At 41.3% G+C, this 26,423-nt stretch overlaps 3 protein-coding genes and 1 pseudogene across 4 annotated transcripts; 2 read left to right on the forward strand and 2 right to left on the reverse strand.

The window, feature by feature from the left end:
• The window catches only part of LOC115582773 (uncharacterized), a 484,111-nt pseudogene that overhangs the window by 250,228 nt on the left and 207,460 nt on the right, over positions 1 to 26,423 (forward strand).
• On the reverse strand, positions 1,003 to 9,246 carry map1lc3a (microtubule-associated protein 1 light chain 3 alpha). The gene is made up of 4 exons (XM_030421341.1): positions 9,047 to 9,246; positions 5,835 to 5,890; positions 4,585 to 4,691; positions 1,003 to 3,449 (listed from the first exon to the last, which is right to left on the reverse strand). Exons 1-4 carry the CDS (start codon positions 9,084 to 9,086, stop codon positions 3,287 to 3,289), a joined length of 366 nt encoding a protein of 121 aa, XP_030277201.1. The 5' UTR covers positions 9,087 to 9,246; the 3' UTR covers positions 1,003 to 3,286.
• Positions 11,047 to 13,759, reverse strand: dynlrb1 (dynein, light chain, roadblock-type 1). The gene is made up of 4 exons (XM_030421342.1): positions 13,613 to 13,759; positions 13,222 to 13,297; positions 12,725 to 12,892; positions 11,047 to 11,679 (listed from the first exon to the last, which is right to left on the reverse strand). The coding sequence occupies exons 1-4, from the start codon at positions 13,613 to 13,615 to the stop codon at positions 11,636 to 11,638; spliced, it is 291 nt and encodes a 96-aa protein (XP_030277202.1). The 5' UTR covers positions 13,616 to 13,759; the 3' UTR covers positions 11,047 to 11,635.
• Positions 15,279 to 25,788, forward strand: LOC115584011 (protein SSUH2 homolog). Of its 2 annotated transcripts, XM_030421336.1 has the most exons (13): positions 15,279 to 15,359; positions 20,610 to 20,702; positions 20,807 to 20,891; positions 20,986 to 21,115; positions 21,642 to 21,702; positions 21,810 to 21,934; positions 22,065 to 22,127; positions 23,375 to 23,484; positions 23,576 to 23,668; positions 23,764 to 23,869; positions 24,547 to 24,654; positions 24,772 to 24,941; positions 24,974 to 25,788. In XM_030421336.1, the coding sequence occupies exons 1-12, from the start codon at positions 15,335 to 15,337 to the stop codon at positions 24,904 to 24,906; spliced, it is 1,134 nt and encodes a 377-aa protein (XP_030277196.1). In that variant the 5' UTR covers positions 15,279 to 15,334; the 3' UTR covers positions 24,907 to 24,941; positions 24,974 to 25,788. The 2 variants fall into 2 exon arrangements, with proteins under 2 accessions (XP_030277196.1, XP_030277195.1); XM_030421335.1 differs by having other exon boundaries at positions 24,772 to 25,788.

Consider the following 26,423-nt stretch of genomic DNA (forward strand, 5'->3'; position numbering starts at 1 on the left):
CGACCCCTCAGATGTGCAAGTATCAAAAGTAAAAGTAAATTAAACATAAATATATTTGTGTAAAGTTTATATTTGATGTGAGTCGACTGGTCATCAGAATAGAATGTCAGATATCAGAATGTTCTTTTTTTTTCATTGCTAAATAAAATAAATACATTTAAAAAAGATACTTTGGCTCTGAAGCAGCTTGTAATCTACAAAGTAACTAGTAACTAAAATTGTGGAGTAAAAATCACAACATTTGTCTCTGAACGTGGTTGAGTGGAAGGTTACAGCAGCAGAAAATAGAAATATTAAGTGTCTGCAAACTGAACACATGTAAGGATATAAAGTTAGTCTCCACCTGAAGCCGCTCCATCAGCACAATCTGCTCCATCAGTGAATAATTTATCCCTGATCGATGTTCATGTAATAGAGTATTGTTATATTAATGAATTGATGCTTTCAGTCTCTGAATACTTTATATCTCCTCGTGTTCCTGCTGCTCTTCAGTGTGAATGACTGACGGATACGAGTCATAATTTAAAGGTGGAGTTTGTAAGAGACTTTGAACGAAGCTCCAAAACAACAGAGGGCGACATTAACTAACCGCTAACTGCTGCTCACTATCGTATATAAGCTGGTTAGCCCAGTTAGCCGTGTAGTTATCGATGTGAAAAAGCTCCTCTTAGTTCAGTCAATGAGAAACTTGAATTCAGGTGGCGTACAGTTGTATTTTTATTTTCAAATGTTTCCTTTCTTGACATTTTGTGAGTTTATTTTGTCGACTTATTAGATTAAGTTGTGATCTGGCTGCTGGAGAGAGGGGCGGCTCGGGGCTAGCTGGTTAGCATGCTAACATCAGTAAACATCTCTTCACACTCTCGATAACGTTCGTTCATTTTCTGATGTTATAAACTAAAATGCTGCTCGTGTCCTTTATAAAAACAGGAGATGAACCTCGAAGGAAAAACAGTCGACGTTCTTCAACATCAGTGCAGAAGAGATAAAAGACAAGAAAAGTCTGTTAAAGGCAACTTTTTTTATTTATTGGCAAATGCTTTGAATAAGGTTGTAGCAATGCGTCTATGTACACCCCTCCAAACAGTGACAACGTCAGGAAGCCTAAAGAAAAACACACTTTTGTAATACAGCTCGATTATATGATCGTTTATACGCACACACGTGTTTTTTTGTTTTGTTTCAAACATACACATACATTTATTTTCAGTTTTTGGTTTTGGGAAACATCTAAAAAGACTTTTTTTTTTTTCTTCTTTCTTAATTAAACAATACAATTAAATCTATTGCGTAAAATCAATATACATTTATAAAAAAAAAAAAGTCAAAACATGCAGGTTTGTAGTGCATCACAACCTCTTTCGTCTATAAAGTCTTATGAAACAAAGGCAGACAGACGTACGGAGAGCAGCAGGGCTCTACACAACAGGAGTAGATACAAAAGAAGAGATAATTGTTATATAGATACAGTAATTCCTAAAAAAAAACCTCTATGCCAACTCTTTTTATATTTGTATTAATTTATGTGCAAAAGAAGCTCATTCATTTTCGACATTAAATACATTTTATTATGTCTAATGCTCGACTCTATGCTACCATGACACACGCAGCGTTCTTACAAGCGGTCTGACACGCGGCCAGGAGGGGGCGTCGCCCTCACAGACGACAAACGGTGTTGTAACGCGGCGTCTGACTTCACCTCGCTCACCTGAGAGGCTGCACTGGGATCTGATTACTTCCTGGCTTCCTACTCCTGCCAACTGCAGGCTGCCTAATTTGCAAAATGGGATCACTTTATTGGCGTTTGACTGCTGCTGCTGTCCGAGCCCGCCAAAGGGGAAAAGAACCCGTCCTGTCCTGTAATCATCCCAGTGTGATAGCGTGTGAGCCTTTGTTTGCGTCTGTGCAGGCGGTTCCCCTCCTGTGCTGCTCATCCTGACCAACACTGTCAGTTTCAAGCCACACAACGATCTCATCTCTGACATTTGTGTTTGTTTTTTTTCCTCCTTTTGTTTTTTTGAACCAAGCATGAAAAGCAAGCAAGCGTCTAACTTCCAGTCTGTCGGATCAGAGTGCATCCCTCGTGTTTCCACTGCCTAAAAATCTACAGCATAGGCCTTTAAATCTGCTGCACCTGATTGGTTGTTTGTGACGTTTAACGTGGGTGAGCTCCGTGTGCAGGAAGACAGGTGAGTAGTGATACTACAGGTGTATTGTGCTTAGGGGGGAAAAAAGACATCAAGTTCAGTCTGTACACATCCTGCCAGACAGGATGTAGCAGCATGTGGCTAACGGCGCTAACGCTAACGTCCCTTCTATGAGTGAGCAGTCAGTACATGAGAGTAGCTTTACAGGAGAGAGTGGTGCTGCTGATATCACGTGGCGTTCAGGGTGTGAGGGGATAAATATTGCACATGTAAAGTGTTGTTAAATTGACGAGTATCAAAGTAAAATCGAGCCTGATTGTCAGCTACTCGGTAGCCAGCGGCGAGTTGGCAAGTTGAGCTTCAGGCTGATGGTAAATGTATGATTAAAACAAAAAGTGGCTAAAATAACACAAACTAAACTACAGCTAACGTGTCCAGATAAAGACAATGATTAAAAAAAAACTACGTTAAAAAAGTTAAAAGGTCAAACAACAATCACCATGAATCTATCTTCTAGCTTGTACTACTGTCGTTGCAGTGATGAGGATATAAATTACTGGATCGTTATGAATCTACCTGTGCTGTGTTTCACCTGCGAACACGTCAGCGAGCTGCAGACAACATCCTGGACTCCGACTGGCTCGCATGAAACTGCCCGGGTTCAAGTTTAGCTTGTCTTATTTTTTAATATATATAGTTTAGAGGATGAAAATCAATTTTACTCGCAAAAACATCGGTTTGTTAGTCGCACCCTTTCAAAATAAGAGAACTGTGTGGAACCAAAAGAACAAGAGAGGAAACAAAACTCGAATGACTCGCAGGTTTGATTCTGAATTCTAACTCTGAGGGCAGGAAAGATGCACAGGATGTCCTCTGGCTTCTGTAGCTAGTGTTGAACTTACTGACCAAAATGAAGAGGGTGCTCGACTACGACGGAGAGAGAGGCGCGGGGGCGTCTGTCACATGTACACTGGCTGACGGGGTGCTGCTACGTGGGCCTGCGATGCAACAAAGTGGAGAGGACCGTTTGGTGGTTTCTGGCACCGTACACCTCTCTTTACCCCTCAAGCGTCCCCCTCTACCCTCTCCCCATCCTCCCAGCACCTGAAGATGTCCCGCTCTCCCTCCCCTCCCCCTGCCTAGCAGCCGAAGGTCTCCTGCGAGGCGTAGACCATGTAGAGGAAGCCGTCCTCGTCCCTCTCCTGCTCGTAGATCTCGGAGATGGGTGTGGACACGGACACCATGCTGTGCTGGTTGACCAGCAGGAAGAAGGCCTGCGTGGGGTTCAGCTGCAGCCGGCGCCTGGCGGGGGAGACGGGGTGAGGGAGGGAGAAAGGAAGAAGTTAACGGGATGTTACTGCTTCAAATATCACAGTTTTTCTGAGCACAGTTCACCTGCAAGCCGTCTATTTTTCCAAGGGCGTTTTTAAAACAACCAGCCTCCATCTTTCTGTCTCCACATCCGTCATCGTACAGACGAATCTACCGTTCTAATCTTTCTGTCTTTCTGCTTTTTTCTTCCTTCTTTTTCCAAACTCGGGCTGCAACTAGTGATGGAATGTAACACGTACATTTACTCAAGTTCTGTGCTAAAGTACAACTTTGAGTATTTCCATTTTCTGAAATGTTATACTTGTGTTTCTCTACATTTCCGAGCCAAATATTGCACTTTTTACTGCAAATCCTCACAATTAAGAAGCTGGAACCAGAAGTGTGACATTTGAAAAATATATATATAAAAAATAAACATGATAAATTGATTATCTGGTCGATTAGTCGACTCATCGTTGCAGCTCCACCATCAGCTTCACTCAAAGCAGCAACAGACATTTTTTCTATATAATCAAAAATGAGATGAGTTTGAGATATTCATGATTAGTAAGGATGATAAAATTTGACATCACAGTTTTTCATTGTCAGTGAAAAACTAGTAAATCATGATGATGTGACTTTTCTCCTGCTCTCTGCAAAAAACATGTTTTATTTATCTGGAGAACAAACGGTGGAGACCGGAGCGTCTCTGCAGCACTACAACAGTTAATTATAACACCGGTTTGTGACACATTTACCTGTGTGAATATATCACTAAAATAACTGCCTTCATATTTCTGCTTCATCAGCATTTAAGATTTATAGTTACTAATATATCCGCAGCGTTATTCTGATATTTCTGCGCTGTGTGACTGTAAATCTTAATTTACTGGCCCATTAATCTCCAGCTGGATGTAAAGAGCTCTCCTCTCCTTCGGTTATGAAGCTGCGCTGGCTGTAAACAAACTGGCGGACTGCCGCCTCAGCAGGCGTCACATCTGAACACGCTAACAGACAGCTCCAAATATACACGCACATACCAAACATACACCTCAATGACCTTAACCTGCGATGGCATCTAGTTCAGCAACCTGCAGTCTGCGTGTGTGTGTGTGTGTGTGTTTACCTGATGATCTTGACCAGCTCGCTCATGTTGACGTGGTCCGGTACCAGGAACTTGGTCTTGTCCAGAACAGGCAGCTGTTTCTCTCCCTTATATCTCTCAATGATGACCTGCAGCAGCAACGACACACGACAAACAGGAAGTCAGTCAGCGGCACAGAAATAATAATGAAGACATGTGGCAATATATTCTGTCATGTCCAGGCTACATGTTGTGTGTTAAGTCAGCAGGAAGGTGTAATTAAACAGTGGCTGTCTTGTATTCACAAAAGCTTCAAATGAACAAAACAGCAGCAAATATTAGAATGTTATTAATAAGCTAATATAAGGTTATAATACTGATCAGGCACGAGCTCACACTGAAGCCCAACAGAGGAGACACGAGTCTGTATTTTCTGTCCTCCAGCAGAAGTACTGATTCAACTTGTTTACTCCAGTAAAGTAATAGATTACAGGCTCTGACATGTACTCAGAGTATCAGAGTAAAAAGTCTCCCTCTGAAGGACATTTGTGCTCAAAGCTAACTGAAGCTCACGTCATATTAATAGAATTCAAAGACTATTAAAGTTAAAGGTAGAATCAGTAGGATTTGTCCCAGCTGTTCCTGAACGCACCACAAAGACAGTTGATTGTTGAGTCTCATTCCCAGGACGTCAAATAGACACATGTTGGGTTGGTAAAGCGTCCCGAGCAGCAACAAAGAGAGAAAATCAGAAACTCTCTGCAGATACGAGACACTAACACGCCTTTTCTCCACATTCCAGTCTCCCTCTCTGTCTGTTTACGCCTTCTTACGGCTTTTACGTCTTTGTCTCGTCTCGCTGCGTCTGCCGTGCGTGATGTGCTCTGATTGGTCCACATCAGTCTGCTGATGCTGGGAAATAACAAGAATCCAGAATTCACCTCAGATGCATCAAACTAAAGTAACGAGGCTGTTCTGAAGCTGTGAGGAGGAGAAAGTTCAGATCTGAAAAGTACAGATACCTGAAAGTATTTGTACTTTGTCACTTTCCACCTCTGGAGACTGAACAGGTCTGTCAACAGTTCACTGACTTCACTGTTGTGTAACTCAATACTTTGTTTTTCTGTCCTGCAGCAGTTGCAGGTACATCACTTCTAAAAACCTTCACAAGAGAATATGTAGATTTAACATGCCGGAGCACAAAGAAGCCTTTCACAGGCACCTCGTCTGCACTGTGGTGTATTACACAGCGTGGTGTGTTGTGTAGAAATCAGATTTGAACAGCAGCTTACAGGGATCTTGTTGGGGTGCTGATCACGGATCTGCTGGACCTCTTTGCACCGGTCAGCTGTGGGCAACAAAAGACACAACTCGTTAACTTTAAAACAGACTCATCAGTACTCGTATAAAGCTGCAACTCCCTCGGTAATACTGACAGTCTGGTTTTAGCACTGTCAAGTTCACAATGATAAATGTATGCATACCCAGAGAGCAGCATCATCAAAACAACACCGTCTGTTTCTCTATTTTGAGAACAAACAAGGCATAATTTAAGACCCCTGTTAAGAGAAATTTGTAAAATTATGGCACCATTTGTCGTCTTAAATCTAAATTTATTCAAATCCTCTTCACAGTAAATGTAACAGATATGTAGAGCAACACAGAAAGTCATCTGAATCACACATGACTGAGAAAAATCACATTAAAAATAAAGAAATGTTCGTCCTAACAGAAGACTGAAGGTTCGGATCTTTTTACCTCAACACAAACAAATCAAAACAAAGAAAACATAAAACACACAATCTCACTAAGATGCTCCGTGTCACATCCCTCCTGCATGTTTTTGCCTTATTTTTGCCCAATTTAATTTCCTGGTTTCTGTCAGAAAATCCACAGGAAGTGACAAACGGCACATTCAGATGGAAATAAGAAGCAGCAGTGAGTCTCCGCTGCCTCCACACACACACACACACACACACACACAGCGTGACTCGTTAACGACGGCTGAACCTGCAGCTAAAAGAAACGTCTTTGTGTCCACGTTACTCACGGCCGGCTGATCTGAGGAATCCGGTGGTCTGATCAACCTTTCTTGATGTCAATTTGACACAAACTTGTTCTGTAATTTTAATTCTTTGTGTCTTTGGACTTTGTGTCTTTGCTTAAATATTTCACAACTCTACAGAATGTTACTTGTTCACTCTTTCATTGTTTTACCACCTTTCTATCTAATTGTACGGCTCACACTGACCTCTCCAGTGTTCAGAACCGCCTGTTGCCTGATTTCAGAGGGTTCAAAGCTCGGATGGGATGGAGGAGCCACAGTTGAAGTGTGAATGGTTTCTTTGTTTGGGATGTTTTTTTTCCTCGCTGGCTGTGGGAATGGTCGGCGCTAACTGCTAGAATATAAGAGCGGTTTTTCAAACCTTTCTTTGGGTTTAGGTACATTTGAAAATATCACAAAAGAGATAATCCAGCTTTCCTGTCTGCTTCTGGGTATACAATTCCCTTTGACAGTCTCTGTTCTTTGTGGCCTGACCTCAAGAAGTTTTTGTTCTTTCCTGCTCTTTAAAAACAGCCCACAAAGACCCGGCAGCAGAACAGAACCTACCGCTCAACGTCTCAATAGAGTCGTGCTCGTTGTGCCCACCAGAGGAGGCTGCTCGCTACAGCAGCTTCATGTGTGTCTTCTTCTACTGACTACCTTCATGTGCTAGATTTAGAGAAAACTATGGAGGGAATCTCATCAATCTAATGATTAAAACCTGGAACAGCTGCTTTTAATTCCTGTGAAAGCTGCTCAGTGTCGCACGAGGCCAAAAATCTTCCTGAGTATTTAAATATCTGCATCTTCTGCGTCGTGGTGCCAGAAGAGCGAGCGCTCTACAGACTTCCTGTTTAGCACCTCGACTATTATCAGAAACCGATATCGATTATTAGAAATCACAGAGAGACTGATAACTGATATTTGGCAGCAATACACATTTTTTTGGTCAAAATTTAGAATAATCAGTGATGGGATTTACAATTTTGAGGTTCTATACTTGAGTGTTTATGTTTTCTGCTACTTTACTACATTTATTTGATACATTTAGTTACTTTGCAGATTGATATTATGTAAATATTAATGGGCTATTAATCAATCAGACAGTGTTGTGGGCGGGGCGTTGTGTAAGAGGATGTTGCATCAGAGCTGTTTTTTAAAATTAGTTTATTTTATCGGCAATCTGACAGAAGTATCACAGATAGAGAGTCGGAGAAAAAATGCTGAATATCGGTCGATGATGGCCAATTCATAAATAATAACATTGAATATTTATTTATGATATATTGACTGCCAAGCTGGAAATGTCTTTGGTTTTTGTTTCAGAAATCTGGTCGCTTTTTTCCCTGTCTTTGTCTAAAATAAATAATATAATGTTCCACCCTTTATTGAGTATCTTCCTCTTTCCAAACTCTTCCCTCAGGACTGGATCTGTTATTCCTGCAGTCAGAGAGAGTAATATAATACTCCTCATCCTGTGTCCCAAGATAGTAACAGAAAGTTTAATATGTTAACATCCCCTTGTTTATCAAATACTTCTCAGAACCGACCCACTAATAAAACTTAAGTAATCCAAAGAGTTAACATCTCTGTTCTCCGGTCAAAGTCTTGTGTTTGAGTGTGACTCAGACAAACAGCAGTAAACCACAGAGCCGACAGGTTCACAGGTCCAGAAATCACTCTGAGTGTTATTACCTCATTAACTGAATCACTGACATCTTTATAAAGAGGTTATAACCAAAACACAACATCACAGAAAGTATCAGTGGTGTTTTTCTGTCTCCCCTGTTTCTCAGCCCTCATTTCTGTGTTGGAGCACATTATGTAATGACAGTCTGGGCTCCTCCCTGTCCACACAGGGGCCGTCGTTTGGCATCAAATTACACCATAAATCAGTGAACACGTGTTCTGGGGGTAATGTGTCAGCACATGTTGTTTTCCTTTGAGCAGCACACAAGAAATGTTTACAGCTAATATACTGCAGCTAGCTGGAAAAAAACAGCTGTGGAGAAGCTGGTCATGTCAGGCCTTGCTAACCCAACCAAAGGCTCGCCGAGCTAATGTGACAGTGACCCAGATGGCCTTTAGACGTTAGCAGGCAGAGAGAGGAGCTACAGGCCAGAAGACACTGAATCTAAGACACAGAATCGGTTACATTAAGCGAAATTTGATGTGTTATCCCTTTATTTTCTTGGTTGTGAGATTAGATATCATCTAAGCTTGATGCTAAGAGGCTAATGTCCTATGATGCTATCGATCCAGACTGTGTAAACAGCTGTGAAACACTTGTGAAAAGGCTACACAACATTCGTGTTATAATCATGTAACTGCACTTGTCAACAGACTGGGTAAGCTAGGTGGCTAGCAGGCCGGCTAACCGCCTAGCTTCTCTTAGCTCAGCTGCTGTTTTCAAGGCAGCTAGCTTAAAGCTGGACAAACAGCGCCTCGGTGTCTTCTTACCGAATGTCCTCCTTTGTTTGAAGGGTCTGTCGGACGGCATCTCTCTCGGTGTTATGACACAGTTAGTAGCTGATTTATATGCAGTCGAGGCGCTCAACGACGCAGCTGGGTGTCAGTTGGCGGAGGTGTCGCTGCTCCTCTGCTCGTCTCCTCGGAGTCTGAAGCCAAAACAGCTCCGGACAAACAAAGCAGGCAAACCGAGGCGCTGACGTCATCCGCTGCATTTAAAGGGGCCGTGCACCACGTCACGGGCTCCTGTGTGTCAGCCGCTCAATCAAACTTTATTAACACTTTATTACAAACACATAAAGATCGTTACTCTCATCTGTCACTTCGTGTGTATTTTATATTAGTTTTAAGCTTTTTTAGCCGCGTGTCACTTTGTTCTGACAGGAAGTGATGCAACGTTAATGTCCTCAGTGACACAGCAGGTTGTGTTCTGATGACATCACATTTGTCTTTTAGAAATAAACTATTTCCTGAACTCAGTGAATAACAAAAAAAATGTAAGTTGATAGTTTGATCGACTGAAATCTTTATTTTGAACATTTATGTACATTTTTTAAAGACCATAAACAAGAATAGTACTTATATCTATACATACAAACTAACAAACATACTTATATACAAATATATATAAATATTTGTCTTCAAATATGTACTGCAGAAAATAAGTTAATTCATCAACTATTCATCTTGTCTATCATAGCTTATAAATTGATTTATTTTGTCTTCTAATGAATAAATAAAATATGAATTAATCAATAAATTAATAAATAATATTTAAAATTGAACGTCTGTCTAATGATGTCTGTATTGATCTATATATGAACCCATCTGTCTGTGTACTCAGTCTACTATTTCTCTGTTTAATTTTCATCTTGTGTTTTGTACATATATTTATATTTAAACGTTCTTATATTTCTTCTTGTTTAATATCCTTATGTTGCTTATATTTGTCTTGTATGTGCGACTGTTCTCTTCTCATTGAAGTTGTGTTTGTGGCTGGAGGTGCATCGAGATTTGTTTATCGCGCTCTGTCAACATTTGTTAATGACATGTTCTGTAAAATCATGATTTAATTATTAGCTGTATAGAACAAAAGAGGCCACCAAGATTAGAGGGAGCACAATGAGGATTAGAAACTCCTGAATGTGTTATTTATTGTTTTCTATTCAATTTTGTTGTATTTACATCATTAATAAGGTAATAATACAACCTCAGATATTTATTTTTACCATAATTGAAAGTACACAAGCTGTTCTCATCCTGTTGAATCGGCTTTAAGGAATTAGTTTCTGTAATCAGGATTGTTTCCACAGATACAGTCGAGTTCATTAACTGTCACTTCTTGTATGAAAAGGTTCATGCTGAAGTGCTTTGTTTGAAAGTTGGTGTGAAAAATCGACAGATATAAAATGTACAAACAAACATTTAATAATTAGTCCTGCTGACCTCCAGTGGACGAAGCTCTCAGCTCGCTGCACAGATGAGGAGAAGTTCTGTCGAGTTTAGTTTTTCACTTGTCTCGTCTGTTGCTTTCCTGCAGTTTTTGCACTTATTCAGCTGTGAATCTTCAGCTTGGCTGTATTTTAAAACCCACAAAATGCGTTTATCAGGATTTGAATTGGTACATGTTTTTCAAAAAAAATGTCTGTGACTGAAAATCCATCAGTCTAATGCAGCCGACGTAATGTGGACGGGTCTATTCTGCCTGTTTTGTGTATTTTATTTAAAAATATGATTTAAAAACATTTCATAATATCCTGCTGACACATGGAGTTCACCTCACTTTGTTATAAGTAAGTCAGGATTTCTAACTTATTCTACAGACAGAATTACTTTGTGATTTAATCATTTAAGCATGAAAGGGTTCAAAATGACAATAACATTAAAATATATTTAAGTCAAGTGTCAAACTAGTTGAAGTCAGTCCCTAAATCTCTAAGTGCTGCAGTAATCAATACAATAAGTACAGGACAAAAACAACAACGAGACCATTTCCATTATTTTTTATTTCATAATTTGATAAAAAATTAACTTGACATGGCAAGAGCAGAGACGCGTCTGTAGTGTCACTTCTCCCCGGTGAAATACTGCACTTCAACACTTTGCCAGGAAAATAAATACAAAATAAAAACAGTCCCAAGTTTTCCATGAAGCTAGAACTGAAAGAAAAAATCCTCAAACCTAAAGATGTGTGGCGGTCTCTCTCGTGTTCACTGCTCACTTTGATTTAACTTCCCTGCTTCTGTCAGAAGTATTCAAGCAGTCGTGTTGTAATGAAATACACACAGTGACATCACAAACAGTGATCAGAGGAGAGGAGACCGAACTGGAATGCCAAAACATGGAAAAAGAAATCTTCTTGCAGGGAGATTGAACATCTTACAGTTCACATCTGTTGTCACTCAGCAAAGTGATTCAATTTCATCCACCTTTAAATCCTGTTGTTACTTCCTGGTACAGCAAAGTGCATAAAAAGCTTCTGATGAACAGAGTTTTTTTTTTATTATCTAACAAAAAGAAATGTTTTACAGTTTAAATATGAAGGAGAGACAAATAAAGCGATGAGTCGGTCCTTCTTTTTCAATCCGACGGGTTCTGGATGACGATCAAGAAATAGTCCTTATCTGTGGAGACAAAGCGAAACAGTTAAATACATGTAAAACAAATAGTACGAGACAAATACCACCTGAAAATACAGGTAGTAATACCACACCTGACCTTTGTATGAACAAAACACTTTAAGTTATCATTTAAAAAAGAAATACCTCATGAGAGAATAAAACAACAGGACTAAAGATCCGACCAGACTTTGACTGCTGTAGGTTATTTTAAAAACAGAAACGTTTTCACTGTCAGATGATCAACAGCTGAACTGTTCAGAAAGCTTCATGTTGAGCTGCGTGAGTCGTCCTTCCTGTTTATAGCAGAGATGATAAACTGCACATTATGCTTTCGGAGGGCAGACAGAGCCTCTAATCACCGAGTCTGTCCGACTGTTATTGATTATAATAATTAATGTTGCAGGAGAAGTTTCACTGCTGCTGCTGAAGACCAGAAAATACTCCTCGACAGTTCTTTCTGCCTCTGACTGGACTCAACATTCAAAACATCCTCGCTGCTTTCTGCAAAGCCCTCACTCTACATCTGTGCAAACAAAGATGTAAACAAATATAAAGAAGTTCACGTCAGACTTCTTTGATGCTCTGAATTTCCATGTTTCTGTGCATGCAGAGTCAGATATTTTCTTACATGATTTATTTATTGGTTCACCGTTTTTCAAGTACTTCAAATAGTATCGACATTTCTACATAACGTCTCATATCGCATTCACATTACAGGATTCTGACCTGACTTTAATATCAGGAGGTGAAAGTGATGGTGGTGCAATTTTGGGCAAGAAGGCAAACAAGCCAGTGACCGCTGTCTGAGACCGTGTTTCAACATTAGTAAGTGTGACAACACGGGATGTTCTAACGAGACCTTGAAATATCTCCAGCTGTGTTTCTGGTGACAGAACCACGAGCACAGCGGTGTCACAACATAATATTAAAAAGGCGGGCATAAAGACGAGTAAAGTTTTAAATTGAGTCGTCAAAGTTTCAGACAACTATCTGCATGATGTCTCAAACATTCCCTGTAAATTGAAATTAAAGCGTTGTCTCCTCTCACCTGGAGCGATCATGATCTCGTTCTTCTTGGAGCGCACACGCAGAAAGGTGAGGTCGTTCTGGGGGTCGATCTCTCGTACGGTGCTCCGGGCCATCATCACCAGCTGCTGGATCAGTCCTGCGTACTGCACCGTGCTGGGGTAGTCCAGCGTCGTCTTGATGGGGATTCCTGAGGGGAGAGAGGGAACCGGCCTCGATGACATGAATGCTAATGTTTCACAGTGGAGTCATTCTCTCTCCTGTATTCATCCCTCTGTTACTGATTACTGGGATTTCTCAGCACACATCATCTTTGTCCTTGTTTCCCAGGTGATTTAAAAACTGCTGCTCGTCCTGAGACGCTACAAGGCAGACTTCTTCTGACAGGACGACAGCTGATTGGACTCTTGTGTTCTGTCTCTCAGTGGACTGAGCTTCGTGTATTGATCCTCTGATGTGCAGTCACACATCTGACCCAGACTGTAGTTTTTCTGCAGATCACATATTTTATCATCTTACCTTCTGAGTTGACAATGATGATCCCCTGAACTCCCTTCTGGCCCTGGATCCTCTTCAGAGTTTCCTCTACTTCAGCCTGGAGAACAACAACACAGATGAGTTAGCATCATGTCATTAAACGTTAGCTGCCGCAGTGACTGATGGGACTGAAATCCCAACAAATAACAGAGAAAAGTACGAGAACAACAACAAAACCATTAGATTAGCTGCTGTCAAACTAGAGGAAGCTAATGTACGTTATACCGTGCTAACTGACAACGCCCGACTAGCATACGTTAGCTGGACAGTTAGCATTTTTTTTAAAATCCTTTGTACACTTCTAACATTCACAGTCACAGCGGAGCTATGATCATGTTAGTGACAAACACAGTGAACACTCATCACATCCTACCATTGTAACTATATGAGCACAGGTCCGTGTCAGAAGCTGCTCGGAGCTCAGAACAACAACAGCTAACAACAGCTAACAACAGCTAACAGTCACTTCGTTGCTGCGCGAAGACAACTGACGTCAACTTCCGGGTCAATGATGCGTTCGCGTACCACAGTAGTAGTGGGAAAACTGAGGGTTGTACAACTAAATTAAAGACAGGCGCTGTCAACTTGGTTAAAATCCTTTTTTTCTGACATTTACGATGAACAAGATCACTTCGGTGTGACTGTTTCCATGTCTTGTTTTTATTTGAGAACAAATGATGGATTAGAGAAGTGTTTTTGTTATGTTATTCGGCTTTTTATTGTAATAAAAGTCATATTCATAAATACAAATAGTAAAATTTCAAGCCACATTTTCTTTACACATGCAGATAAAACGTACTTGTTACTTGTTTGTGGACTTCAAAATGTTGGAATTCATATTATTCATTATTTTAAAATTTAAATAAACCCCTTTAAAAATCCCTAGATTGTCTTCTAAGATAATTGTGATTTCTCCATAATGTTTTGAATCCCACAGGAAAGTCCTTATAGGGTCAAACCGAGCGGTCAGCTGATTTACTGTCTGCAGAAGGTTTCAAATTCAATAAGCACGTGTTCACGTGTTACAATTACACATATGTATCTGAGCCCAGTTGTTCCAGACCATCACTCAGAGACAATAATAAAACTCTTTAAACACCCACAGAACAACAGAGACACTCACACGATCATCTCGTTACAACATTATAAATGTTTCGATCTGATAAATAAACGTGTTGAACTAACAGTGTTTGTGTGGTGAGATCACATTCTTCTGACATGTTTTTCTTCTTATTGATGTCTGATTGTAAACAGTGGGCGCGGCCAGCGGCTCGTCGAGCCGCACACACACACAGGCAAGACGGGACCGGAAGTCAGAGAGGAGGCCTTCAAAGTAAAACTAGGACAAAGGCAAATACAACTCAACATGAACAATATTTGATTAAATTCTTTACTAAGTCGACCCAAGCTTTGTTTCTAGAAATGATAACGATCCTCCTGCTCTGATTGGTGCACGTGTTCAGTCATCCTTACGTCTTTATTGATCTCCAGTAAAATTAGATTATCAATAACAAAACGTTTAAAAATCTGGTAACATCTATTCAGTTTGGCTTTTATGTAGTGTCTTATAATTTTCTTATGGTTTTAATGTTTATACTTATTTTGATTCTCTTTACTGTATTTTACATAGACTTTAATGACATTTGACCGTTTTTCTTATTATTCTTATGTTATAACTTTTGTGCAATATTGTTATTTATGTCTGTCGTTATCTAATGCTCGTTTAAAAAAAAAATATTTCTAACATTTCATTTTATTGCAGCTGGTGTGCATCAGTCTCTAAACCTGTATTTACACCATGTTTTCTCTCTTTCCAAACACTTGTACAGCACTTTGATTTGTTTGAAAGGTGATGTATAAATAAAGATTGATTGATTTCTTTTTCAAGTAATGTTTAACACTTTATTTTAACTCTTATTCCAGTGTGACTTTATGGTATTTTATACAACACTGCTTAGTTAAATCCTTTCTGACTTTTATTTTTAAAATAATAACCGGAAGTGGCACCTGTCCCTCGCGGACGCTGTGACGTCTTGACGGTTCATCTTTACGTTCAGGAGCTTCATTCACGTTCAGCGACTGAACGAGACGAGAAATGGACGAGAAGGACGAAGATCTGGGTGAGTTTCTGTCGTTTAACCCGGAAAAAAGAAAACTGTGAAAACTTAGAAAAACTTTTTACTTTTAAAAACTTTTAAATACTTAAAAAAAACTCCAACACGAGTCCGGAGTTCATCTGCTGTTCGGTGTTTTGAACCCGTCCGAGCTGACGGGCTGCAGCTGGACTCGAACAGGTTGACACCGAGTGAGAAAGTTAAACCTGCTGGTTCTGGTTCTGGTTCTGGTCCTTATTAATTTGTCTGTCGCTGACTTCAGAGTATTTTCAGTGTTTTTCCTGAAGTTTCTGTTGGTTTCACCAGTTCCGCTTCTGGTTCTCAGGTGCTCTGTCACAGACTCTGTGTTTGGATCTTTGATCCCGTTTAAAGTTCTGGTACCGGCTCACATGATCAAATCTGTCAGTGTGTAAAACTGTGTTATTGATTTACAGCTGCATCATAAACTGTTTATATCATTTATGACACACGACTCATTACATGTTTCCATCATCATCATAATGATTACACAACATCCACAGTGGAAACTTTAAACTTTAACTAATGTGAAATATAAACGTTATTATTAATATTTTTATGATGAAATGACCTGAATGTGTTTGTTTTTCTCACTCAGCTGCAGCTGCTCATGTTCTTAATTAAAGGAGCACTATGTCAACTTTGTAAAACATCCTCATTGGCTGATTTACACTTAAACAAACTAAATAAAGAAACTGATCTTAAAGGACGACACAGTTTAAACTGTTTTACTGTGTTTACATGTGGCGGACCCTGCCACCCTTTACCTTCACACAGTGTGCTGGGACCTTGTTTTCCTCTGAGAGCAGCTCGTTTATTCACTGATGGAGAAAATACGCATTTCTGAGTTTGTATACGTAACGCCCCTTTAACAGTTTAGTTTATTGTTTGGTGTGATCGTTTTGTGGAAGCGTTGTCTGGAGATAGTTTAGCTTTTGTTCCTCGTCCGTCCCGGTTGGTTAGTTTTGGTTCTGTAATTGATCGCAGCTCTGATATTGATCGATGCCTCTGTGCTGGTTCCTGATCTGTCTTATATCTCAACATGATTGATCTGTCGGATCAACACGTCTCTACTTCGGCCGTCTTCTAACTCAGCCATCATCTTGATTAAGACTCCCACATGTTACATTTTTGGTGCCGATGCCAAGAATCCGGAGACAGCAGCAGGTCTGAAGCCAGTTTTCATAGCAGCAAACTGTGTAATTACATCATCACGTGATGCACTGCGGCTCGTAAAGACTTGTCCCAGGAGCCAACATTGTGAAAGTTAAAGGATACGTGTTTTTGACCATCCAGACCTCCAAGACAAGACTCGATTCACTGACGATTAAATGATCTTTATCTTTATTCTAGTTAGCCGGGCGCTAAACTGAAAATGAGCTCAACCCGGTCAGCTGAAGTTTTGCTGTATGGGCCACACAACACTGAAGATCTGGGTATGGTTATAGCTGGGAAGTTGATTTTTTCGATATCACTTTTATACTGATATTTTGGAAAATAATCCTTAACATCAGACGACGGTGATAAAGCGTCATGACAGAGACTTTGAATCTAGAGCGGAACAACAAACTTTAGTGTTTAAAACGACGTCAGTTTCCTCACCAGGAACTGAATCATCCTAAATTACCCTAAACATCTTTTTCTGCATAATTATAGTTTTCATTTGTCTTCACATATCAGACATCATATACAGACACAGGGACTGAACATATCTGTGACAGGTCAGCATCGACCAGCCGGTATATCAGCCGTGTGTCCTGCACGGTGGTGATGTTATCATGCTGACAGACAGACAGACAGACAGACAGACAGGTTGAAGCTTGGTCACACTGATCAACAACATAAAGCAAATGTGGTCCAGGGTCTTAACGTCAGGGGGCCAGTGGAGCCTTTTCTACCAGTACCTCCTTTCTCTGGCACCCTGAGTCGTGGAACTCGGCCTTCATGTTGATCTCAGTGACGACGTGTTTGTGCTGACAAAATCAATCTGTCCTCTTACAGAGAAACACCAGGAAAAATACTCAAAATCACTTTGCATGTTGTGTGAGTTCCTGTCAGAGAGACGCCTGCATGACCACATGTTGCCCTGATGACACACACACACACACACACACACACACACACACACACACACACACACACACACACACACAGTCCAGCTTCAGTCGTGCATGTTTGCAGGCCTGCGTGTCTCGGTCCAGTCCGGTCTGTGGCTGCATTCAGGGCAGGAGAAGTTCTGCAGGAGTATTTTGGATGCATTGTCCAGAGAAGGCCTCAGTAATCAGTCCGGCTTTGTTCTCCCCCCTTTATTTTCTCCCTCCCTCACATTCCTCCCCCCTCCCTCCCTCCCTCCCTCTGTCTTAATGAGTCTCTCTTGCTGTTCTCACACTCCATCCATCTCAGCTCAGATCTCTTTGGGGAAACACCTTCTCGCTGGTATTTTTATCCCCTCGGCCGGAGGTATTGTGTACGGCAGACCGACTCTGATTTATTTTTATCTCGGAGAAAAAAACACGTCTGATGAAAAACACTCTGAGGAGTAGCTGCTGTTGTGTCGGGCAACATCGTGACGCAAACGCTAAAACCGTACGGAGCCTCGGAAGCGTCTCAATCACGGCGCTATTGTGTACTTTAATGTGATATTACATTGTGTAAAAACACGATATTCTCTGGTATTTTGTTTGATTGTGTTTCTGATGCTGCTGCCTAGCTGCAGAAACACAACGAGGCTCATTAACAGCTGATCAGCAGAAGAATCATGTTCACTCAGATTTAACTTTACAAAGTGTGCAGCTGATGTTTGACTGATGACATCATCTCTCTGTCTGAAGGAACAAATTAAGGAACAGTTCATCATTTTGTGACAAACACTTTTTATCCATGACAAGAAACAGTTCCCACAGCACGAATCTGCCAACAATAAAACTGCAAATAATGTTTTTTATATTTGACTTTTTGTGCAGATTCAAGGTCCAGTGAAAAGATTCAGAAGCATCTATTGGCAGAAATGATGCATGATGTTCAAAATGTCTTTATCAGTGTGTAATCACCTGAAGTGTTACCTGAGAATGAGCCTCCGACAAGTTGCACCTGAACACTGAGTGCTGGCTGTGGACATCAGTCGTTGTTTGATGTAAAGAGTCATTTTTTATAAATAAGTATGAAACTCTTCCACGTCTGCATCCAGATGTGTCTAATAATGGAGGCCCGGTTCTGGTCCGGGTCAGGGAACATCTTGGTTCTGATTAAAATGCCTGTTCTGGTCGCGATGATCACAGATGGTTGAACTCGGTGTGTTTGCAGGTCTCCTTAGATAAATACTCAGATGGAAATGTTAAAGCCTTTGTAATAATGTTTGTTTCAGTGCACTGAGAGGAGAGTTACACATTAACACTGCAGGCGTGGTGATAATATCACTGACTGTTTGTTATAGACTCACTTTACCTGCAGCACTTCATACGACTGTAACTGGTGTATGAATGAGATGATGACTCAGAGTTTGTCACATCAGAACCTGGAACATTTGACAATGACAGTAAAAGTGAGCAAACCATCTCATCAGCAGCAGAGTCGAGTCTTTAGATACGAGCAGCTCGTTTGTCTGGGTTCACTCGTCCAGTCAAGAAACAAAGAATTCATTCTTGACTCTGGAAAATGAAATTCCAGAGTCCCGTTGTGTCCATTACATCACATCCTGTCGTCTCATTATCTCCTCATAATGTTATTTCACACATCAAAAATGAACTTTTCTGCTTCATTCCAATCTGTTTTAATCTGATAAAGAATTCCTTTATTTGTCCCACAAATATGAATATGTCTGTGTCACAGCAGGACAGTAATATCACAATAAACAATCGTAATCGTAAAACATAAACAATATTGTGAAAAGTTAAGAATCAGATGGCTGAATAAACTGTGATGTGTGTTTGGTTTCTCACAGTCACACGCTGGCTGATGGTTCGTTATCAGGACTGTTTAACAAACGAGCAGCTGTGATAATGTGTGACGGTGGTGACCTTTACTCTCACAGCATTAATGTGTCACAACTGAAGTCACGGCATCAGCGGTCTGATCCACTTTAAGCCTTTTTGAGGAGTGCCGTGTGTTATTTACAGAGCGCTCGCGGTGCGTTGAGCAGCAACAAAGATGGAGGCAGGATGTGTGTCCTAACCTGCACAGGTGGAGGGAGGCAAGGCAGGTTTATTTGTATAGCACAATTCAGACACAAGGCAACTCAAAGTGATGTACAGGCACACACAAATTACATTAAAAGACATTTAATTTAAAAGACATTCAAAATTGCATTAAAAAAACACTAAAAATAGCATTTTAAAACCAGTAAAAACATTAAGAAACAAACATCAAAACAAGCAGGCTGAAATAGAAAAGCTTTAAAAGAAACAAGACTGTAGAGTCAGAGTCATGGTGCAGTTCAAAGACTTGAATTGCTTCAGTTAAAAGCAGTGGCAAAAAGAAATGTTTTAAGTCTTGATTTAAAAGAGGTGATTGTTGGAGCAGACCTGCAATTTTCAGGGAGTTTGTTCCAAATATGTGGCGCATAGTAACTGAAAGCTGCTTCTGCATGTTTACTTCTGACTCTGCGGACTGAAAGCAGACCGGTACCTGACGATCTCAGAGGTCTGGATGGTTCAGAACACGGCAGCAGATCAGAAATGTATTTTGGAAGATAATAGGGGCGGGAGGGAGGGAGGGAGGGGTCTGCTGGGGCGCCGTCACAGCGAAGATACGACAAAGCTCTCTGTGAACTCCCCTGTTGTCTTCGTGTCGGTGTGAGCTGGTGTTTCTCGGCTGCTCTCAGGTTGTTTCCTCCACAGAACCTGTTTTTATCGGCCCGTCGCTGATGTCCCTGCAGAGGGACGAGGTGATGTGGTGTCTTTGCGGCTCGGTTGTAAAGATGATGACCCGGTGTGTGCAGATCTGTTTCTTCAGGCTGCAGCCAGTTTCCTGACAGCCTCGCGCAAAGAATGCATCCTCCCTTCCTGCACAAACGCTGTCCGCCCTCCTCCACATGCTGCCGAGGACAGAGCTGGGATCAGTTGTTAGCACGCGACTTCTCAGGACATCCAAACTTTTCTCAGGAAACAAAGAAAACAGAGGCTTCAGATTAAAGCTGTTAGACTGCAGATAGAGGAAGGAGCCGTGGGAACAGATGGATGTGCACTTCATCCATCATCTCATAACAGTGACGACACATTCTTCTGTTCCTCGTCTTCTCAGGTGCGTTCGATCCAAACATACCAGAGGAGGGACCTTCAGCGCCGCCTCCCGGCTGGCTGGATAACGTCCATGGATACCAGGGAGGAGGTGGAGGTGCGTCTGCTGTCGTCCTCTCTCGACCTCTGTTTTTCCTCTTTGACGTTTCTAAACCTTCCTCTCCTGTGTGTCTGTGTCTCTGTGTTTCTGTGTCGGTGCAGAGGGAGATAACCCTCTGTATCCACCTCCCCCGGCCTACAACCCCGAGCCTGAACTCAACAGGAACACGCTGGTGCCCAACGTCAGGTAACGCACATCATCAACGTCTCACCTTATTTATGAACCACTCTGTCGATGAATCTGTGATTAAACGCTGTGACGTGTGTGTTTTCTCCCCCAGCGTCCCCACGGTGTCGGAGGACGTGGCCAGAGATGCTCTGCTCAAGTTTGTAGAATCGAAATGGCGGTACAGCTCCAAACCGGCCCGGAACCTCACCTTCAAAGAGCTCAAGCCCGTCACCGTGTACAGGGTAGGAGCACATCTCCGTCTGTGAACATTAGGGCTGGGTACCTCGCGATACGATACTATCACGATATTATGCCCACGATAACGATAATATCACGATACAGCGATTCTGCGATAATCGATATATTGCAAGAAATTTAATCCACGATACATCACGATATCTGTGTCACTGAAGAAATTCAGAATTTATTGACTGCACTGAATCCATTTCCAATCCAATCCAGAGAAAGCTGTCCTCCAAAGAAGAATATTTTTTTTTTTTTTTACATTTTTGAATATCGATATTTGGCACCAGTGTATCGATAACGTACCTCAAGACGAATATCACGATATATCGTAGTATCGATATTTTGGCACACCCCTGGTGAACATGTTGGAGGACGTGATGGAGCTCAGAGGGGGAATAACTAATGTCACCTCCACGTCTTTATCTGAAAGAAGCTGTGAATAGTTTCATCTTAAAGATCCAGAGTGGAGGATGTTGAATAATCAGCTGAAAATAAGACTTGTTGACTGTCTTCCTCCTGCAGTACCGACTGGAGACCTACACTGAGACCAGAACCAGCAGCTGGCAGTTTGAACCTTTCACCGGTAAAACTTTACTCTGCGCTGACAGAAACTCGGGATTTAAATGTAGTGATTTAGTGACCTGAGTTAATCTTTATTCATGAAGTCGTCTGTGTCTTCCTGTCAAACAGGACAGGTGGTGGACGGTCCTCAGTACGGTGTGAGTCCTCAGCCGTGGGACATTCCGGTCCAGCTGCCTACGAGATTTAAGGACAGTGTGGAGACGGTCCGCGTGCCGCACTCGTCCATCGTGAAGGTCCAGCTGCTTGTTTCTTATTTTAGACAGTCGAGCTCCTGATTTATTTTTGTCCTCTATTTTTGTGTTCATTATAAAGTAGTAACCCGTGTGTGTGTGTGTGTGTGTGTGTGTGTGTGTGTGTGTTCAGGTGTGTCACATGTGCAGCGGCTGTGGAAGGGTTCGTTGCACCGGCTGTCACGGCAGAGGCCAGGTGAGATCTTTAGGAATGTTTTGTGTTTTTCTTTGCACAAAGTCAAAGTAAAGCTGAGTTCACTCTGGAGGAATGTCGCCCTGATGTTCCACATGTCAGCCGTTTGGACCGGTTCTGTCCCGTCTCACCTGTGTGACCCTGCTGATCAGTTGTCTAGAGTTTAAACGACAACGACTGCGGGCAGTGGCGTGCACAGACTTTTTGAAGGGCAGGGGCAAAAAGAAGGGCACTTTAGCGCGCGTTTTGGCTCTCAAGAGGGCAGTTTATCATGTTTTAACCAGCCATGGGGGCAGTTTAGTGTGTTTTGCCAACCAAGAGGGCACTTTAGCGCGTGTTTTTGTGACCCAAGAGGGCAGTTTATCATGTTTTAATCAGCCATGGGGGCAGTTTAGTGTGTTTTGCCAACCAAGAGGGCACTTTAGCGCGCATTTTGGCGCCCAATAGGGTACTTTAGCTCACGTTTTGGCTCCCATGAGGGCACTTTATCATGTTTCAACCAGCCAAGGGGGCACTTTAGTGCACATTTTGGCTCCCAAGAGGGCACTTTAGTGCACATTTTGGCTCCCAAGAGGGCACTTTAGCGCGCGTTTTTCAACAATTGGGCCACGAGGGGGGGGGGAACGCCTCCACACTTGTGCACACCACTGACTGTGGGACTTTATTACAGAGAGAAGGTTCTGTGGTGTGTCAGGGATATTTGAATGATTCCTTAATCATTTGAAGTGATAGTTTGTTGGGTCGTCTGAGGTTCTGATCAGCAGTCAGTGTGTTACCTGCAGTAGACGACCGTCAGCTGTGTGGAGAAGCAGAACATCACACTGATAAACAACAGACAGGAAGTCGTATTTCAGCACCTTAAAGAAAACACACTCCAAAATCATATACGTATTTTTTACATGTTTGCTGCTTTTACAGTGTCGTCAGTCAGAACTTTCCTTCAGCCGTACAAAGTTCATATTCCTCCACACGAGTGCAGATGTGCCTGACATGCACTGACTTTCAGCAGCTGTCTGACAGAAATGTAAAGCGCCAGAAAAGTTTTAATGTATTGCGTTCACATAAAACGATTAGTATATTATTCAACCACGTCGTCTGCATCAGGTGCGATTCTCCCACAGGAGGTTGCAGAAATCAGCTCCTGGTCGACACACACAGGAAACATCATGCAGGAGTGTTGCACCTCCTGTCGGTCGCTCTGCCTGCTCTCTCTTCTCTTCTCTCAGTCTGAGTTTCCTCTCCTGTTGCAGAAGCGTTGTATTAGCTGCCACGGCAAAGGTCACAGACGGCAGCCTGGGAACCACAAAAGGTCCGGCGGGTCCTCACGATGTTCTGCCTGTCACGGGAGAGGACGTAAGAGGTGAGAGGAGACACATCTCTGCTTCTGTGTTCATTCATTTTCACCTTTCTGTCATGTGTTTCTCTGATGTTGTTCCTTCTCTCTCCTCCAGGTGTGTCTCCTGTCACGGTCAGGGCTTCAAGACCTGCTCAGTTTGTCACGGCAGCCAGAACCTGCTGCACTACATCCAGCTGACGGTCACATGGTGCGCCAGAGACACGCACAGATACACCGACACATAGAGAGTAGAGGTCCGTCATCTGTTCCTTTACCTGTGTGTGTGTGTGTGTGTGTGTGTAGGAAGAACAACGTGGATGATTTTATTCCGGACCGTCAGCCGGACTTCCCCGACAAGAAGTTCGAGAAGGTGACCGGAGATCCTTTCTTCATCGATGAGAGCGTCCTGGTAAAAACAAAAAAACACTTCTTTGATTTTATTTTAGCGTCACATCTGATGCGAGACGTCAGCACCACTCAGTCCAGTTTCACTCCGAGGTCCGGCTGCAGGACCGGCTGTCCTGTCAGAACCTGAGCTCCTGGTGAGCTGAGAGGAACTCACTGGAAAAACTTGTTTTTTATGTCTCCGTGAAAAGTTTATTTTAAAAGCACTGCAGTGTTTTTTTCATTGGTTCATTTAGTTTGAAGCACAAAGTGAAATTTGAGCCTTGATTGATTTTTTTATTTAGTTAAAGAAGTTTTAATTTATAGTTTTTACGCTCATGTTTGAAATGAATATGTAAAGAGAACTGTAGATATAATGTGGGAATGATTACAGAGCGTTAAAAAGACTTTCAGCTCATCGTGTTTCTGTCCGGACACAACCTCACTGTTCTGGTTCTGACTCGTAGAACATAGTGAAGAATTCAGCAGCTCAAGAACCAGAAAAAAACTAGCATAGACCAGCAGCAAAACACAACGTACGTTGTGTTTTGCTGCTGGTCTATGCTGGTTTTTCCCAGCAGGGATATTTAACTCAAGACCAGAAACACAAACGTGACTAAATGAATAAAAAATGGTTTAAAACGCTCGACGTAGATCGCTCAGAGAGATGATTTTGATCTCTTGCTCTCTTGGTCCTGCCAGGTTTACCCCATCCAGGGTTTCCCCGATCAGGAGATCTGCGACGTGTCTACAAAACTGATCAACGAACATCTCGGGCGCTTCACTTCCACCAGTCGCATCCTGCAACAGGTACGAACCCAACACACACACAAACTGCTTCACTCACAAAACAAACACTGTGTGAAGGAACTGTTTGATCTGGAGTTAAACTCTGACGCCGGTTCTTTTCTTTCTGTGTGTCGGCAGCGTCAGACCATCGAGATGGTTCCTCTGACTCACGCCTACTACACCTACAGCGGGAAAGAGTACAACTTCTTCGTGTACGGAATGGAGAACAAAGTCTTTGCTGCCAAATATCCGTCTGCATGCAGCATTTTATAGGTTTCACACAGACGTGACGTTCACAGGCGATCATCCGTTTAACGTACGTACATGTGTTCACGTTTGTCGTCGTCTCGTTAATGTGAAATATGAACGTCTGACGATCGCGATGCGTTCATGAGTCGTGGTTAATCTCATGTACCTGTCTGAGTCTGTGAGGTTGCAGGTGATAAAGGTCCAATTTTTCATTTATTTCATCCCCTAAACCTCGTAGATTAATAAAAACAGTAGGAATCAACAGGTGACGGTGTTTTATTAGATATAAATAATACACATGTCTTTTTATTAGTCAGGGAAATTTGTGGTTTATCTTTATATATATCAACTTTGTGATATAGAAGGATATTATCGGGATGATTTCAAACTTAGATGGATGTTACAATGACAGTATAATACTATATATATATAAATATATATAAATATGTATACATATATATGTATATGTGTATATATATATGTATGTGGTGGTGGTGGTTTATGTTTGAAGCCAGTATAACATCTGTTTTATCTTCGGTGTGTTTATCAAGAAGTTTTTGTCATAAATAACAAAGAGAAGCAGAATTTAAAGGCTGAAACCAAATAAATGTTTGACATGTGTTGTAAAGAGATCAATCAGTTATCAGATTGATCTTTTCATTTCAATTCATCTTCTGTTGATGGACTGATTGTTTCAGCTCTGAGACCGGACTCGTCCGGTTTATAATCAATAACTGAATGTATTGAACGTTTTCTCTCAGCGGAGGATTTGTTTCCATATTCTTCACAAACCATCCAAGTTGTTTTTAGCTTTTCGTTTAATTGTGTGACGAAGTTTCTGTGATTGTTTAACCACTTTGTATTTTATATGTTTAACAGAGAAGCATAAATCTGTTATTATTATTATTATTATTATTATTATTATTATTATTATTATTATTATTATTATTATTATTGTTTTATACAACTTTATAAAAACTGTAAAATGTACTCAGTAACAGATTAAGTTCATAATAAACTTCTTTTATATTATCATCCTGAAGTGTGTTGAGTGTGTGTTGACAGTGTGACGTCACCAGGGGGCGCTCTGTTTATACAGGCTGAAGAGTGACGGATGGTGTGTTCAGGACATCGTGCGCTGTGGGAAATACAGCGATTCATAACCACGGTTCACTTTTAGAAACAGTGATGTTCCCTGAATACAATAAAAACCCTCCTGGAAAGTTTGACAGAATAAAATGAAACTGAGTAAATAAAGATTGAAGGTGAAAAAAGTAGAAGTGATGTCAGAACAAGACGAAGGATAAATGTTTGTAATATTTATATAAGTGGTAATGTAATGGCTTAATTTACTCATTAAGTAGAATTCAGTATTCTTATGATGTTATTTCATCTTTTTTTCTCCTGTTTTTGTTTCAATTATTTTTTTTTACATATCCACTTTACCATGATTCATGTGACTTTGTACCTGTTGTTTTTCTTTAATTGAAACATTTTCAGTTTATTTAGTCATATTCAAATATATTGTATATATATAATAC

The sequence above is a fragment of the Sparus aurata genome, chromosome 6, assembly GCF_900880675.1.
Source record: "Sparus aurata chromosome 6, fSpaAur1.1, whole genome shotgun sequence".
Lineage (NCBI taxonomy): Eukaryota > Metazoa > Chordata > Actinopteri > Spariformes > Sparidae > Sparus > Sparus aurata.